The sequence below is a fragment of the Bos indicus x Bos taurus genome, chromosome 7, assembly GCF_003369695.1.
Source record: "Bos indicus x Bos taurus breed Angus x Brahman F1 hybrid chromosome 7, Bos_hybrid_MaternalHap_v2.0, whole genome shotgun sequence".
Lineage (NCBI taxonomy): Eukaryota > Metazoa > Chordata > Mammalia > Artiodactyla > Bovidae > Bos > Bos indicus x Bos taurus.
The window spans coordinates 12551979-12570703 of record NC_040082.1 but is presented as its reverse complement, the minus strand read 5'-3'; the positions used below and the strand labels follow the sequence as shown (position 1 = coordinate 12570703).

The window sequence follows — 18725 nt, the reverse complement described above, 5'->3', positions numbered from 1 at the left end:
ATTTCATATATTTACAATTTTTCTTGACCCTCTAGCTTTCCAGTAGGTATGTTAAAGATTTTGAATCTTGCGTACATAAACAGAGTAAAGAAATTACTAAAGAGCCAACGATGGAGGTTTAGTGGACTACCTAACATCAATATCTTTACTGAGTTCAAGCAACAGATTTTAAGTGATTTTTTTTTTTGGCTGTGCTGGGTCTTCATTGCTACGTGGGCTATTCTCTAGTTACGGTGAATGGGGGCTAGTCTTTAGTTGTGACAGGTGCGCTTCCCACTGCAGTGGGTTCTTGTTACAGAGCCACGGGGCCTAGGTGTGCAGGCTTCAGCAGTTGTGGCACACGGGCTCGGCGCAGATGCGGTTCTCGGGCTCTAGAGCATGGGCTCAATAGCTGTGGCGCACGGGCTTAGTTGCGCCAAGGCCATGTTGGATCTTCCTGGATCAGGGATTGAACTCATGTTTCCTGCACTGGCAGGTGTATTCTTTACCACTGAGGCACAAGTCCACATTTATGTGATTTTTAAAAAAATAATAAAACCCTGTATGTGTGAATAATGACTTCCCCAAAGAAAGTCATCTCTCAGCAATAGTACAGAAGAAAGTCTAAAAAAGCAAAAATCCTTAGCTAGAAAATAACTTTTCTCATTCCTTTTTATGGGAGAAATAAAATTATACAGCACTTAATTTGGGTATTTCTTAATAGCCAAGACGTATTTCTCTCAACTACCAAGCATCAATTGCCCAGGACTACAAAACATACACTGTCAGGAAGTCTTCAATGAGCTAACTGTGTAAAGTACCTAACCTGCACCATCCTTCAGTTAGGCACAGTCAGATGTAGCAGAAAATTTTTAAAATAAACAAATGGGGTAATGAGACTAAGTGACTAGGTAAGGCCAAAGGACAAGGTTTCTAATTCTTTTTCCACTAAGATCAAACATTCGCAGCCTTTTGATTTTGAACACAGATATGTGTGAAGAGCTGCTTGCTTGTAAACTACTCAATTGCTAAATGTTAATAAATTCTGGAAATCAGAAATCTGTGTCATGCAATAACTACAAAATTATCCCAGCATATGTGCATACAGAGATGGATAACTGGTGATTTCTAAAAGAATTCTTAGCAGTGTTGTTAAGTCAGATGTGGCTTTCTCAAGTGCTTTCGTTTCTTTTTTAATTTAGTTTGGAACAGCTGTTTGCTTAACTGCAGTATAAGATGATACCTATTCTTCATCAATATTTGGGTCTATAATTTTACAAAAACTACAAAAATGTATTGCAATTTAAAGAGCAGTCACTCAAACCCTTATATTTAATGTGCATATATATGTGTAATATTCTCAAAATTTGTCTCTCTAGTAATACTTCATATAGCCTGTAAATTTTGGCTACTTAAGTAAAATATGCAGCATATTAACAAGGCTTATCAAGTTATCAAGACTAATATTAGCAGGCTAATTTAAATTAATGGAACATTTTCATAATACACATGCATAACTATTTTGTTAATTTTTCAACATGAAAATTTTCATACATCCAAAGATACAAAAGAACTTTACAATGATCACCCATATACTTAACACCTAGATTCTCTTATTAGCATTTTATTGTGCCTGCTTCATCACATATCATTCCATATAGCCATCCCTCTCAATTGCTCTAATTTTTGTTTGCATTTCAAAGAAAAAGTATAGGTATCAGTGTATCTCCCCCTAAACACTTCATTAAGTAGAGTCAATATTACTCAGCTTTTTTATTTGAACATTCTTTAGACAATACTATTCTCTGTAATCAATTATCAATGAAATGAAAGAAAGAAAAAATAGCTAATATCAAGTCATGAAAGATATCAGATAGCGGTTGGGAAAATCAAACCATTCAACAACTTCAATACTAAATATATTAAAATCTTTGTAATTTATATACTAGTTAGCCAAATCCTATTTTTATCCATTGTTTGACATTAAACTAAAACAGCTTATTTTGAAATTAAAATATATAAAAAAGCAACTGATAAAAAAATGGGCGGAGAACCTGAGTATTTTTCTAAAGAAGACATACAAATGGCTGACAGTACATGAAAAGATGCTCAATATCACTAATCATCAGGGAAATGCAAATCAGAGCCAAAACGAGATGTATTACTTCACACCTAACAGCTATTGTAAAAAAGGAAAAACAAGTGTTGGCCAGGATGTGGAGGAAATGGGGCCCTCATGCACTGTTGCTGGGAATATAAATTGGTATGGTCACTATGGAAAACAGCATGTAGGTTCCTCAAAAAATTAAAAATAGAACTACCATATGATCCAACAATTCCACTCCTCTGTACTTCTTTGAAGGAAATGAAAACACTAATTCAGAAAGATATATGCACCCCAAAGTTCACTGTGGCATTATTTTACAAAAGCCAAGACAAAGAAGCAACCTAAGTGTCCATCCATAGATGGATGAATAAAGAAGTAGAATTCTCTCTCTCGCACGTGCGCGTGCGCACGCACGCGCACACACACACACACACACACACACACACACACACAGAAATATTACGCAGACATAAAAGGAATACAACCTTGCCATTTAGGACAACATGGACGGACTCCAGTTGGGTAGAACATACAACAGAAACAGACTCACAGAGAACAAACTGTGGCTGCCAGAGGGCACGTGCACAAGTGCATGAGTGAGACAGGTGAAGGGCATTAAGAGTACAAACTACCAGTTACAAAATGAATACATCACTGGGATGTAACATACAGCACACGGAATAGAGTCAATAGTATAAAACTGTATGGTACCTAATCTATAAAACTATCGAATCATGATGTTGTATACCTGAAACTAACAGTGGAAGTCAACTATACTTTAATAAAGTAAAATGCAAGTTTTGTCTTGTTTAAAAATAAATGAAATTAAAATTGTGACTAATGTTATTGGGTTCTATTAATGTATAAAGTACTTGAGTTATTCATTAAAGATAATGAGCACATTCTAGTTTTCATTTTGTTGTTTATTACAACAAAAGGCTAAAAAGAATCAGCATGTCTTTATGTTCCCCCTCCCCACGAGTATCAGCATGTCTTTAAGTTTTTAAGAATACTGTGTTAGGGAAATAGTCATCAGAAGATACTGAAATGTTCACTATAGGTATGACATTAACCTTGAAATAAAATTTATAAGCAAACTTCAGTTCAGTTCAGTTTGGTCGCTCAGTAGTGTCTGAGTCTTTTCAACCCCATAGACTGCAGCACACCAGGCTTCCCTGTCCACCACAGGGACAACCTTGAAATGAAATCCATAGCAGCTGAGAAAATTCAACTAGCCCTTAAATGAATTTATCAACTATTGCCATTCTAGAGTGAAAAGAGTAAAGAGATAGGGAATTAATAAACTGTGTTTTTGTTAGTAATTTCTCTTTAAAAATATCTTTTCTGTAGAAAAAAATCTAGTTGAAATTAGATTCTGGTCCTAATTATAATCACCTGCTAAACTGTGTGATCTTGGGCAAAACTCCAGACCTGGAGCTAGTGCAAGAGTGAGTGCCTTGTTAAAGCTCGCGCTACACGCCTCCTCTGCCATACCCCAGGTCCTAGCCCTTCAAGGTGGTTTATCTGAGTCCATTTTTTTTTCTTCTGTAAAGTGGAACTAATAACTGTCAAGACTTCCTGAACAGAGCATTTTTAAAGGGATCTTAGAATGAAGCATAGGAAAGTACAAGTGAAACACAAATATGCATTATTACGCTTATCACTAGATTACAAGTGATTTTTAAATAAAAAACTAAAACTAGTGTTGTATTTCCTCATCAACTATTCATGTTTATATACAAGCCAAAATACTTGTATATAAACATCCGTAAGAAATAAAGCAGGTTATAAAATTATGGTTACTATGAAAATTTGCTTAAAGTATAATCATGGATCAAGTCTCTATCTTTACAATTGCAGGTAAGGTCTTGATAGTTCTTCCTTTTGTAGAATCAGTAACTGTAGCTGTGTTCTGTGGGGTGGAGTGGGGGCAGGGTCAGGTGATCAGAAGTTCAACCTTTAATACAAGGGACTCTTATCCTTGCTTCTACATTTTCCCCCAATTTTTCTCCAAGACAGCAGAGTAAAAACTAATTTGCTTTTGAAATATTTCTCAGTTAGGGTCTTTCTGTTCTCCTTTACCATTTAAGGGAATCTGGTAATAATCAGAGGCAGTGGCAGCATGAATACGTACCAAGGAATATGAAATCAAGGTAGATGAGAGTGGGAGGGAAAACAAAACTCAAGTTGCCCAGCTGTGTAGAAAGAGGAATAAAGCCTTGGAAGTTAAGGGTGAACACAAAAGTCTCTTGGCTATTTGGTCTCTCTTCTTTTAGAGGTTTTTTCCTCCCCCTTTCCTAGTAACTAAACAGGAAGTAACTACTTGTATTAGTCAACATGTAATTTCAACAAGATGCTGTTCATTTCTAATCTAAAAAGCCAGTAAAATCGATACTCTGCCTTCTTCATAAACTTAAAAATCTAAACTCTAATTACATGAAGGTTTAAAAACTGGTATATAGTACACAAGTTATTTTCAGAGAGAAACTAAGCTCCTGTTACACTAAAGGCAGGAAATAATTTTAATATAATCCTTTAATTAAATTCAGTTTTAAAGATAACTCACTGCATTTCTTTTATTTTCTAATTTTATCTCAAACAACAATCAAGATATCAATATGTTCAGGAGTCAATGACACAGAAAATTTAACTTTGGCTCTTAAATATGAAAAGACAGAGAATGTGACTATATTCTCACTTAATCCTGGTATATATAGTCGAACTCCTACTGTATTCCTATCCTGTAGTTCTGTACTTTAGAGGTCACTGTATGAGTAGGTAAGAGTTTGAGAAAAATGGAATAATCTCTTTTATGGTATTTAGGAAAGCAATAAGCTCTAGTATATATACTCCAATCATAAATAAAATATTAAACTAGACACTATGAATACAGTACCTTGAGAATGACTGCCTCTCATTCCTCATAAAAGGGCTTCCCTGGTAGCTCATGTGGTAAAGAATCTGCCTGAAATGCAGAAGACCTGGGTTCGATACCTGGGTCGGGAAGACCCGTGGGAAGGGATAGGCTACCCACTGCAGTATTCTTGACTGAAGAATTCCATGGGCAGAGGAGCCTGGAAGGACTCAGTCCATGGGGTCGCAAACAGTCAAACATGGCTGACTAATACAGACACACTCTTCATAAAAATCTTTAATTATTCTTCAGTAACTGAAAAATATGCAGTCTTAGCATTTTACAGGTGATAATACTGGGGGCTCATACATAGTGGTAACTGTTCAAGGTCATAAAGTCAAAAATTAGGCAAGTTGCAACTAACTATGCATGTCTTGTGATCCAACCACAGTGACCACTCCACGTCATTACAGGCACATGGCTTTAGACTCTACTACGTCCACGCAAGGCTTCAGTTTCTTTAGACATAAGCTCAGCTTCACTTGTTTACAAAAGGCTTGTGATCATTATCAACTTCCTATCTCCTCTTTCTAAAATGAGTCCTGGTTGAGTTTAAGAAGGGGATAAGGATAGTTTTCTTTTTAATTTAGTGAAATCATAATGCCTCCTGCAGAAATGTGTCATGAAAATGTTTTGTTTTGATATGCAGCTGCACTGCATGTAGCAAAGAAATCAGTAGGTTAATAAACAGTTGTCAATAACTGTGAGTTTGTGCTCATTTTATTGTTTTCCTAGCCTGTCTAGTAGTCTGGCTTAACAGTGACCTGGATTTGGTAATCATTAAGTGATTAATACCACTTACCACATTATAGTATCACTTATCACATCATATCATAGTTCAGATTTATGATTTTAAGATCAAATGTGTTGCTGCTACTTCTAAAATGAAGGGGAAAATAGAGTCTGCATTTTACACTGCTTGAGGACATTTATTTTTACAAGGCTTTACAGTCATACTGAGAAGATGAACTGCTAAATTTATGTAACAAATTGGCATACCAACATTTGAGGATATTACTGAGAATAATTTGGTAAATTGGGGAAATTTTTAAGAATAAAATGCAATCTGAATTTTAACAAAACACTTTTCACTATTTATTTAAAGGCAGAGATGCCACCTGTGGTTCTTCATTATGCATAATTAAGGAATCACTTATTTATAAAACGTTTTAAAGGAAAAAAATGAAAACATCCAGCCTCCCTCTGTAAACATTCTGTGACCTAAACTTCAGGAGGTGAAAAAGAAACTGAAATGCAAGAGACAAACAGTGAAGTGAAGCTGCTCAGTCATGTCCAACTCCTTGGAATTCTCCAGTCCAAAATACTGGAGTGGGTAGCCTTGCCCTTCTCCAGGGTGTCTTCCCGACCCAGGGATCGAACCCAGGCCTCCCACATTACAGGAGGATTCTTAACCAGCTGAGACACAAGGGAAGCCCAAGAATACTGAAGTGGGTAGCCTATCCCTTCTCTAGCAGATCTTCCTGACCCAGGAATCAAACCAGGGTCTCCTGCATTGCAGGTGGATTCCTTACCAGCTGAGCTATCAGGGAAGCCCTAAACACAAGTAAGAGACAAATAGACGGTTACACAATTACAAATTTAACACGTCCTGAAAAATACGTCACTTACTTTCTCCACTGCTTGATTTGTTCAGGATTTGTATACTCTTTCAGACATTCTGTGATATGGTCTCCGATTTTTATCAAGCACTGTCTAGTATGTTCCAGTTGTTCTCTTTCCGAAAGGCCTCTCTCAGGCCTATCAAGCTGCTTCAATGCTGCTTTGACAGGCCTCATCCTCTCTTTACACTTAAATAGGAACAGAAGAGCAGAACTACGTATTAAAGGCATGAATTCAACACAGAGCTACTTCTTCCAGTGATACTTACATGAGTAAATGTAGCATGAAATGAGTGTTAAACCTCACCTCACAGCTCTTAAATGTCAAGAGTTTTCCCCTCAGACTTTATTCAGAAAGCAAGGTTTTCCATTATCATTTAAAAATCAATCTTTGTGTAAGTAAAAGCCTTGGATTTTACTTAAACTTTTTACAAAAGCAGTTACTTTCTACACTGTAGCACACCATTCTAAACAGTTTTAATGTTAAAAGATAAAATATTTCAGAGTATAACTTAAATATTCTATATTGGCTCTAATACAGAATAAAATGTAAAAGAAACTTTATATAATACACTGGCAAAGCTATAACTTCAATATAGCTACAAGTATAAACTGTCTATTCTTCTAATTCCTTAGGACAAAACAAAGTAGCTAATGATGAATTTTGCTGCTATCCTATTGCAGGTAGTCAGGGATGTCAGGGTGTTTGATAGAAACTAATCTTTTCCTTGGCCTACATATCACTAGAATGCTAGTAAAAGGACAACATACCATTCAATAATGGACAACTGTACCATTCAATAAAGTCCAATTTATGTAATAAAAACTATCAACCTTGTACCAAAACCAGACTAAAAATATTGCTAGAAAATCAAACTACATATAAATTTTATTGTATATAAATGCAAAAACAACTTTAAATTTTATAGTAACTATATCCATGAGTAGCAAGTAGGGTTACTTCTGGGTATTCAAGGATGGGTCAACTACAGACGGTATATTTAGTTGACCTAATGCCACCATTTATTTGAAAAACAGAAATCCTCACATCCCTGCTGTGAAGGCCTTTCTTATAATCAGGTGTCTACCTTATATGTGAAAATCTGTTTCTGAGTACTTTATTGTTTTATTGACCTATTTCTTCATATCAGTTGGGAAACTTTCCATCTTTTGTCAGACATAATTTAAATAACACTGGGAACACTGGGAATTGTGTATTCTATAGTTAAAATTAGAACTCAGCCAAGCCTGACTTTTTTAAAAAGGGAAAACATTTGTTTTCTAATTTTTACGTTATTCATATTTGTTCTCTACATTTTCTATTTCTTGTTCAATTTTGGTAGTTTATATTCGCTGCTCAGACTCAGCTGGGTGCATGCTCAGTTGCATCCAACTCTGCAATGCTGCACACTGTAGCCAGCCAGGCTCCTCTGTCCCTGGGATCCAGGTTAAGAATACTGGAGTGGGTTGTCATTTCCTTCTTCAGGGGATCTTCCCAACCCAGGGACTGAACCTGCATCTCCTGTGTCTCCTGCATTGGCAGGCAGATTCTTTACCACTGCACAAACCTGGGAAGCCCCTTGTAGGCTGAACACATACTATATTCTACACATTATTCTAGACCCAGAAAATAGAGCAGTAAATAAAATGAAGACCCTGCTTTTATGGAGCTTGTACTCCAGTAGGAGAATAGAGCCAACAAATAAACAAGACATAGTGTTTAAAATGGTGACAACTATGATTTAAAAAAAAAAGTAAGACGCGGCAGGGAGCTTTCTACCTTATATAAGATTTCAGACAAGGGTAATGTTTGAGCAGATATCTAAAGAAAACGAAGGAGTAAGCCATTTCAAGCAAAGGGAAGAGCAAGTAAAAACATCCTATAACTTGTCTGACATGTTCAAGGAACAGAAAGAACTCCAGTACTATGAAATGCAGTACTATCAAATTCAAATACATCTCTAAATTTAAAGTTTTAAAAGATGAATATAAACTCAAATGTTACAGGTATTTTTCAAATAACCAGAAACTTTACTACTTACAATGCTGAATGTCTTCTGATCCAGCTCTTCAGATTCTTCCGCTATGGGCACTGGTTCACCACCTGCGGTGATGTGAACTGGAGCATCCAACACCGAAGATTTCTTAGATCTTTCCTTGCTTTCAGACTTGGATTCACTCAGCTGGTGAAAGGAGAAAACAAATACACAACAACAAAGGCAAAAGTGATTAACACCTCCAGAAGACAATTTACTCTCACTGTAGTCTATCAAGTTTATTCACATTTAACAGTCTTACGTATTCTATCTTTTCCCCACTTGGGAAAACCAAAAATAAAGCTATCCTATGATGTTACTTATTAGGTAAGGCATCTAAAAAAGGATTTAAACCTGTTTTCTACTCTACTAGATATGCCTATGTATTTTTAAAGAACTCAGTTATTAACTGGGCTGACAGGCAGTTTATTCTCCTAAAATGTAAATATGCTGATTGTGTCACTTTCTAAATTTTATATTATGATTTGCATACCTTTTCTTCTTTTATGTCTTTTTCTTTCTGTATAGCTTCTTTTACTTTGTTTTCTCTTTTCTCTTTAAAATCTTTTTCCTTTATATCTTTCTTATCCTCTTTTTCTTTTATCTCCCTTTTAAGTTCTCTTTTATTTTCCTTTTCTTTTGCTTCCCTCTTTTCTTCTGGTTCCTTCTTTATACAAACATCTGGCTCAGTTTTTTCTTCACTGTCTCTTTCTGTTTTAATTTTTTTGTTTGGATGTTTCACAGAAGTGATTTCATCCTGAAAAGTGCAAGTATGGCCAATGTATTACTAACCAAATCTTGACAAAGACTAATTTCTTTTCTTTGCATGACTACTGATTGCATGTATGTGGATTCTGAGAAAAATAATCCAGAATCCCATTAGTAATGATACATGCAATAAAAACTAAGATAAGCCAATCCCATTCAAAATTCATAACAAAATGAGACAATGTCTTCAAATGGCAAATGTTTGAAAAGGAAGGACCTTCGCTCTCTCCCTTTAGTGACAGATGATATTCTACTGGATGGCAGAATTCTATTCTATAAATGAAACTACACAACAAACTATAAAAAAGGACTTCAGTATCTAGCAGTAAAATTTTAAGCCTAAGTTCAAATTTCAAATGTAAAGCATACTGAAAACATGCCATGTGCCCTTTTCTATAGATAACAGGTTGCTTTTCTAAAACACATTCTTACCTTATCATCATCTTCATCAGACTTATCTGAGGGCAAGGGAGAAGAATCACTCTTTATTTCCTCTTTCACTTTTATAGACTTCATTGCTTTATTCTTCTTAGCTCTTGCTTTTCGCCTTTTTGAACCTCCCTAAAAATAATTATTTTTATTCTCACCAACCCCACAGATTCCATTAAAAAATCTTAAATACTAAATCTATGATGCTAAAAGAACACACATTCCTACCCAATCCTTAGTCTGTTGGTACACCAATCTTAGAAATTATCAACAAAAGTGATATAGCTTAATCAAATGCAAATTAATCTGAATAAATGCTAACCAACTGTAATTATTCCTTAAAAAAAAAAAAAAAAGAGTAGAGAGAAGTAGGAAGGCTGTTCACAATCCTAAATTATTGTCTTCAGCTAAACAATGCCACCAGAGATAGCATCAGAAATTATTTTAAATAGTACAGAGGTAGTTATTGACACTGTGGTCACAGGTAAACTTTCAAAGGTTGCTTTAGTTTCCAATCACCTCTCTTTTACTGCCTTTTTCCTTCTTTTGTGGAACACAATCAATAAATAAGCTTGGTGATCTTCAAACTTCTATTCCTTAAGCTGCCCAATGTCTCCAAATCCAATTACTGCCCTGTCTCCAGTAATGGAGGCTTGACCTCTCAAAAAACACCCCATTTCACTCCAAAAGTTGCTCCCATACTAAATACTAGGAAAAAAGAGATTCTTCTTCTGAAAGACATGACTCACTGGAGTTTCAACATGAATGCTGTTAAGGCAAAATACTACCGTATTCAAACAAAGCTACTAAATTACAGATAAACACAATGATGAGCCCATGTTAACCACAGGAATCCAGGGTGATGGGGTAAACTAGGTTTATCTTATCCAAAAGTAAAGTGCTCTTAAGCATCATATTTTAACTTACTGCACCAGAAAGCCTCTGAGCTTCTTTTTTTGCAAGATCTCTACTAAGTAATTTGATGAGGTAGTCTGCACGTGTCTGTAATTGTTTTGCTTGTGGTTTTTTATCAGGATCATCTGGAAGAATCTGAAAAGCAATTAATTTTTTCATCTTGTCTTTAATAAATAACATGAGAAATAATAATCATTTAAAAATGCCTTCTCAAAAAAAAATAAAATAAAAATGCCTTCTCAAAAAAAAAACACATATAATGTGCTGGCAAGTTACAAATCTTAAAAGAATAAACAACATTGAATGCAAAATACATTTTTTATACCTATGCCACAAAGATTTCTTTCTCTAGAAATGAATTCTAAATACACAAGAAAATTATCCCTCTATTCATAAAGAGATTACATAGTATGAGGTTAGAAATTTCTTTCAAATACATAATGGTGTATTAGCAGTCAGTGTCATTAAAATCATAGTATTCTTAGATTTCCTTCCTTCTAAACAGTGTATTTAACTATGAAGTATACAAAAATACCTAGAATATAAAGTATCATCCATCTAGAAGATGGCACTGTGAGAAACCTTTTGCAATGAAAATATAAACTAATTTTGCTTCATAGTAGCAAATGACAAATAGCTGAAGGTTCCCACTTGTCCATGAAGTAAAATATAAAAAGATGAATTATAAGAATTGGGCAAGCTTTCAGTGTTTCCCAATCCAGGCAAAGAAATGATTATAACAACTGTGTGCTGTGTTGTGTCAGTGGTGTCCAGCTCTTTGTGATCCCACGGACTGTAGCCCGCCAGGCTCCTCTGTCCATGGGGATTCTCCAGGCAAGAATACTGGAGTGGGTTGCCATGTCCTCCTCCAGGGGATCTTCCCAACACAGGGATTGAACCTGGGTCTCCTGTATTGCAGGCAGATTCTTTACCATCTGAGCCACCAAGGAAGCCCAAGAATACTGGAGTTTGTAGCCTATCTCTTCTAGGGGAACTTCCCGACCGAGGAATTGAACTGGAGTCTCCTCAATTGCAGGTGGATTCTTTACTAGCTGAGCTACCAGGGAAGCCCATAACAAGTGTGGTAGCATCAAATCACCAAAAATCCTAAACAATGGTATTCAAACATATACGCACACACACTCACAAAACAATCCTTTTCTGCTCTTGATTAATATAGATGGTTAATGATTAAATGAGAGGCTTACTTTTTAACCTGATACTGTGAAAATAACAGAAACAAAATTTCAGAGGTAAAGCAGATAGACATCATTTAAATTCAATCCCTTCATGAAAACCGAATTCCAAAGAAGCCAAGATCACAAAGCTAACTTTCCTGACCCCGAGCTGACTTTATTTCTAATATAATTTAAAAGCAAAAATTCAATTTAACAAGAATGGTCAACAGAATCAAGTATTGCAGTACCTTGTGTGTCAGACTGAGGTCAGGATCCATTTTAATCATCTCCCAGCTTCCATATCCATATTCGTAGATACCAATTAACAAATTGGAATCATCTTCTTTGCCCCAGTCTATATCAAAATGAGCTGCCTTCGTGTGGCATGGGATGATATACCTATCATTAAAGTTAACAACCACTGTCAGGTTTATAATTGCCTCATTAAAAATTTTGAAAACCACGTTTGATCATTAGAACTTCAAAATATTGCGCTTTATTTTATTTTTAAAAACATTTCATTCAAATTGGCCATGGAATAAAAACCACTTCTAACATACACTCATGTCCAAATTATTGAGTAACAAGTATTTTACAGCAGAAAAAAATAACTCACTGCTTTCTTTCTTCTGGATCTGAAGGAATGGATTTGTGCAGCGGTATTAATTCTTCTTCATGGGAGATGACCAGCTTGGCATTCACCTGTACACCTGATATTCGGAATGTTGGGCCCTTTACTTTTCCAAGTCTACCACCTATATTTGGAAAAGAATATCAAAAAGTATAAAATATATAATTCCACAAAATACAAAGCAATGTATGTTATTACTTATATAAAAAAGTAGTAGTATTTATTTACCTATTATTTTTAAGTATTACTTATTTGCATTAACGGGAGAGGCTTGCTGGCAAACCTTAAATTTCACTCTAAGTCTTTTCACTACATACTAGTGATTATAATACAGCGCAAGAGGATTCACAAAAAGCATTTCACATACTACAGCAAACACATGTACTGTGCTGTGCTCAGTTATCAGTCATGCCGAACTCTTGGACTGTAGACCCCAGGGACTGTAGCCCGCCAGGCTCCTTTGTACATGAGATTTTTCAGGCAAGAATACTGGAGTGGGTTGCCGTTTCCTCCTCCAGGGGATCTTTCTGACCCAGGAATCTAACCTGCACACCTCCTCAGTCTCCTGCATTGGCAGGCGGGTTCTTTACCACTGCACGACCTGGGATGAACATGTCAGTCATTCTAAATAAGAGTTCCAGTATGATTTTTTTTCAGTACATCTCATTATTGAATCTTATCTAAGATGAATTACAAAGTATAATGAAGTAACTATGTTAAAACCAATATCACATGTGTATACTTATAATATCTCATCTATACTATAGTAAAAATACAGTAAAGAACCCACCTGCCAATGCAGGAGACATAAGAGACATGAGTTTGACTCCTGGGTCAGGAAGATCCCCTGAGGAGGGCATGGCAACCCACTCCAGTATTGCCTGGAGAATCCCATGGACAGAGAAGCCTGGCAGGCTACAGTCCACAGGGTTGCAAGGAGTCGGACACAACTGAAGTGACTTTGCATATATACTAAAAATACAGTAGAACTAACAATTTCTGATGTTACCTCCCAGCAAGAAAATATACCAGGCAGATAGTTTCTATTGCCTTCAATAATACAGTTCTGTTCCCCATTTTCTATTACCCGGAAATGGCCTTACTTTGTTTTATAAAGCATCTTTTAAGACTAATATATAGGTAACTTAAGACATACTATCAACCAAATTCAATAAAAGCAGATTTCAACAATTCCATTTCTCTTTCTTTAAATCACTTTCATTTTAATATCACCTGTTCGTTCTGTTCCTGAAGAGCTGTCCTTTAAAGCTTTAATGCAACCATTATGCACCAATTCTCCTAGTCGTCTGAGGTCTGTCTCTGACTTATCAACTAATTCAGCATCTCGAGCAATTGCATCTAATCTGTAATAAAATAATACAATTTTCAGGTAAATGCAGGAAAAAATGAGGCCATTTAACATACATAAGAGTAAAGTTCTATAATTTTTTATTACTAGACACTAAGCAGATAATATAAATAATGATAAATGTTCAAAACATTTTTTTCTTCATCTAAAATAATTATGTAAGTATTCCATTGTAACCTCATACAGGTCCTCTCAAAATAAAATAGAAAATATCCCATTTTAAGGTGGAGTTTGGGGGAGAAAAATAGAATTAATCCAATTTGAGTCTCTGACACTCTATACCTGAGATAGTAGTTACAGCAGTTATTGAGAATAACTGATAAGTCTGGTCTCTGAAGTCAGAGGCTAGGTTAGCAACTTAGCCTCTCTATGGATGAATCTGCTATTTTTATAAGATTGTAAGGAAAAGGTAAGAAAAAGCATTTGAAAAGTATAATTATAAAAATGCAAATGTTTTATAATCCATGTTTTATAGAAAACATTTGTAGATAAAATTTTAGAGACCAGAAAGAATAAAGGATAGTACTAAAACACTTTAAAAAATCTATTTGAAATTTGCTTTTTACAGGCTAATTTTGTAAAAACTTGTTGCAGAAAATTTAAGAATAGTATAAATAAAACTGATAGCATGTGACACATTCTGTAATTCTATTGAGAATGACAAATTTATTTACCTTTCCAGAGGGCCACCAAATTTCTTGTAACTCTTGATAAACCTAACAGAAAATAACGGGTTTAAATGTGGGCTTCACTATTTGTTACAAAATAGATATACAGAAATAATACTTGTTAGTGTAAATATTATCAATAATTCAAGGCACTATTACTAACAAAAATGAATAAGCTATGCTAGAATAAAAATGTTAAGAGGTTAGATATCAATAAAGATAAGACATATTTTAACACCCAGGATGATATTTAGAAACCAATATAAATAAAACAATAGAAGCTAAATTTTATTTTAGAAATTACTTTATTATTTTCACAGGACAAAAAAGGTTCAAGGCTATCAGAGGAAGTGTCTCCAGAATTCTCAATCATATTACACCACCTCACATTTCAAGTGTTGATAAAAATTTACTGAATATAGTTTTAAATCAGATATATGGCATTATACCAACAGTGGAAAAATAAGTATTACTTAGGAACAAAGCTACCCAAGTGGTTGATGGATGAGGGAAAATATCCAGGAAAAGTAGAAGTTGCATTGTCTCTTCAACTAAAGACAGAAAGTCCAGCAAATCAGGTGGCCATAAAAGTACCCTAAATAAAATCTAACATATATTTAGTTTTCTGGTAGAAAAAAATAAGGAAGAACTTTATCAGACAGGTCTATGATTTAAAAGAAATGAGTTACAATAGTTTGAAAGAAACAACAAACTCTGAAAATACAACAATGAACAACCTTTCACAAATTTCATACACAAAAATATTACACAGTAAACAAAATAAGCTGTTATCCCATCTTCCATAAATAAAGCTGTGTGTATATATATAAATATATTTTGAAAGAAAACTACAATTTATCTGTAAGGCCAATCTTACCTCAGTTCCTATTTGGACATATCAAACACTTTTAACATGGTTATTTTCAAAAACCAATCACCCCACTGTAAAAAAACTAGAAAAATATGGAACTAAATTACTCCCACATAAAGAGTAATGTTGGGAGTCATATACAGTGAGAATTTTTAATAAATATTGTATTGAAGTATACGTTCATCATTCAAAAGGACCACTATTCTGAACCACATTAATAAAACCAAAATAATTTAGCAGTCCAAATAGAGTAACAATAAATAACACAGCATAGATGCCAAACTCATCTTTTACTCATACCAACCAAAATCAGAACCACCCAATCCCCACACAATTATATTTGCCTCTTCTAAAACTTTATGTTTTGTGGAGTTTCTGTTTTAATTTTACCCCCTATTAAAACCAAGCTGAAGTAAAAATGGTCTTATGTCATCTTACCGCCGAATTTCTGCATCACTAAATCCTTTAATATTTTCCCGAGGGATAGTTCGTGGTCTTCCACGTTTCTTTGGCCTCTTTCTTTCTGATATTGAATCACTATCAGATCCAGAGTATCTCCTACTTCTACTGCGCCTCCCTTCACTTCCATTGAAACTAATCTGGAATTTGAAAACAAAATTTTGCCCATGTTTAGGTAAAACAGGCTTCTGTTTTAAGAGCAACGAAAGTATTATGATTGACAAAATTAACATGTACATATAAAAAATATTCTATAAACAGAATTAAAAAGCAAAAAAAACTCCAAAAAATACAGCAGATTAACGTCAAAGAGTTATATTAATAGTCTTAATGCTTAGAACATTCTCGTAAACCAGCAGGAAAATATCCATAGTCCTTTTGTAAAAATATGTGAAAGGTTATTAACAGTGATTAATTAAATAACAAACAGAATTATACAACTTCCTGGTATATTTTTAAAAACATGAATTAAAGTAACAATGCAGTGTAATTAAAGTTACTCCATCAACTTGACCAATACTCACTAATACTAGCCAATACTGGTACTGGTAATGAAAAACAGAGTCAAACACCTCTGATGGGTATTTATACAACAGGCAATTTGATATTGCATCAAACGTCTTAAAAATGATCATTCTGCTAACCCAGCAATATCATTCCTATTTTTCGTGATAGCAGAAATAAAAAGGAACACTAGCCAATAAAGCCATTTTTATCATAAAAGTAAAAAAATCTAATCTACAAAACATTAACTTCTATTACACACATCAAATCGCAAGGCAATCTAATAGGATAAAAGTAAGGAAACACAGATTGTAAGAGGTGGAAGTTGAACACTGGCTTACTTGTGAAGAGGATGAATGGTAGACGTCAAGTACCACACAAGAAGACAAGAGAAAAGTCAGCTAACATTTGCTAAAGACTGAGCTGCCATGAGAAGAGAGGATTCCTAGGGACAAAAGACACAGGGAGAACCTGCACCCACCCACTCGCAGGCACTTCACAAACCTCCACCAACTCACACCAGGGGCTCATGAGAAAGACTGGAAATGGGGCTGGAAATTAGAGAAAACTTTCCCTCATGGTGAAGGCCTGGAGAAAGAGAGTCACCTTTGAGGGGACAGTCAGGAAGCCTGGCCAGATCTTTCTCACCTACAGAACTGAGGACACAGAAGACCTAATATGCTCGTAGGAAAAGAAAAACCAAACCTGGCAGGGCAGAGTCTGGGGTGTGTTCATTTGCCTCAGACTCAAAATTTAAGGAGATAACAAAAAATTCAACAATCAAGACATAATCTTGAAATACAACAGTATTCTAAAAAATCAGAAGCTAATGCAAAGTTTTTCCTCTTGCCACAGGACCCAATATAGCTTGGCATGGCACTACCATTTAATATGCTACCATTATTTAAAAATCTAACACTCTGTTCATTTGAGCCATAAAACAAACACCAACAAATTTCTAAAAATTCGTATCATACAGGGTATGTTCTCTGACCATAAGAGAATTAAAATAGAAATCAACAATGAAGACCCCTGGAAAAATCCCCCAAATGTCTGAAAACTAAACAACACACTTCTTAAAAAACCTATGGGTTACAGAGGAAGTCACAAAAGATATTAGAAAGTATTTTGAAATAAATGAAAACGAGATCACAACAAATTCAAAATTTAGGAAATTCAGAAAAGGCAGTGGTTAATGGAAGTTTGCAGCATCAAATGCAAATGTTGGGACTTTTGGTGGTCCAGAGTTTGTGTCTACCAGTGCAGGGGGCACAGGTTCGATTCCTGGTTCAAGAAGATTCCACACGCAATGGGCCAAGTGGCACAACTCCTGAAGCCCAAGCACCCTAGAGCCTGTGGTCCACAACAAGAGAAGCCACCACCACGAGAAGCCCGTGCACTGCGACAAAGGGGGAAGAGCCTGAGAGCAACAAAGACCCAGCACAGCATACATACATACATACACTCACGGGGCACAGAAAAAGCAGGACCTTAAAAAAAAGCTACTAGAAAAGGAAAGTCTTAATGATCTAAGCTTTTATCTTTAGACACTTATAAGGAGAGCAAAAGAAGGAAGAAAGAAAAAAAAAAACAGAAATCAATGAAACTTAAAATAGAAAAATAAAAAATAAAACCAAAAGGTGGCTCTTTGAAAAGATGAATAAAATTAACCTCTAGCTAGAACGATCAAGAAAAAAAAATGCCAATCAGTTCAGTTCATTTGCTCAGTTGTGACCAACTCTTTGTGATCCCATGGACCGCAGCATGCCAGGCCTCCCTGTCCATCACCAACTCCCGGAGTTTACTCAATCTCATGTCCATTGAATCAGTGATGCCATCCAACCATCTCATCCTCTGTCATCCCCTTCTCCTCCCGCCTTCAATCTTTCCCAGCATCGGGGTCTTTTCAAATGAGTCGTTTCTTCGCATCAGGTGGCCAAAGTATTGGAGTTTCAGCTGCAACATCAGTCCTTCCAATGAACACTCAGAAGTGATCTCCTTTAGGATGGACTGGTTGGATCTCCTTGCAGTCCAAGGGACTCTCAAGAGTCTTCTCCATAGTTCAAAAGCATCAATTCTTCAGCACTCAGATTTATTCACACCCCAACTCTCATATCCATACATGATTACTGGAAAAACCATAGCCTTGACTAGACAGACCTTTGTTGGCAAAGTAATGTCTCTGCTTTTTAATATGCTGTCTAGGTTGGTCATAATTTTTCTTCCAAGGAGTAAGTGTCTTTTAATTTCGTTAACAGAATGAAAAAAAGGGAAATCA

General features: G+C 35.4%; 1 protein-coding gene across 4 annotated transcripts in view; it reads right to left on the bottom strand.

Moving 5' to 3' along the window:
* Positions 1 to 18725, bottom strand: part of CHD1 (chromodomain helicase DNA binding protein 1) — a 74678-nt gene that overhangs the window by 5670 nt on the left and 50283 nt on the right. For 3 of the 4 annotated variants that reach the window (XM_027545535.1, XM_027545532.1, XM_027545533.1), the window contains exons 24-33: positions 15923 to 16083; positions 14620 to 14661; positions 13810 to 13940; positions 12562 to 12700; positions 12194 to 12344; positions 10780 to 10902; positions 9856 to 9984; positions 9149 to 9412; positions 8662 to 8802; positions 6630 to 6808 (exon numbers count right to left, since the gene is read on the bottom strand). In XM_027545535.1, the coding sequence (XP_027401336.1) occupies positions 6630 to 6808; positions 8662 to 8802; positions 9149 to 9412; positions 9856 to 9984; positions 10780 to 10902; positions 12194 to 12344; positions 12562 to 12700; positions 13810 to 13940; positions 14620 to 14661; positions 15923 to 16083 (1460 nt within the window). The remainder of the gene's footprint in view (positions 1 to 6629; positions 6809 to 8661; positions 8803 to 9148; positions 9413 to 9855; positions 9985 to 10779; positions 10903 to 12193; positions 12345 to 12561; positions 12701 to 13809; positions 13941 to 14619; positions 14662 to 15922; positions 16084 to 18725) is intronic. The other variant, XM_027545536.1, reaches the window with a different exon arrangement.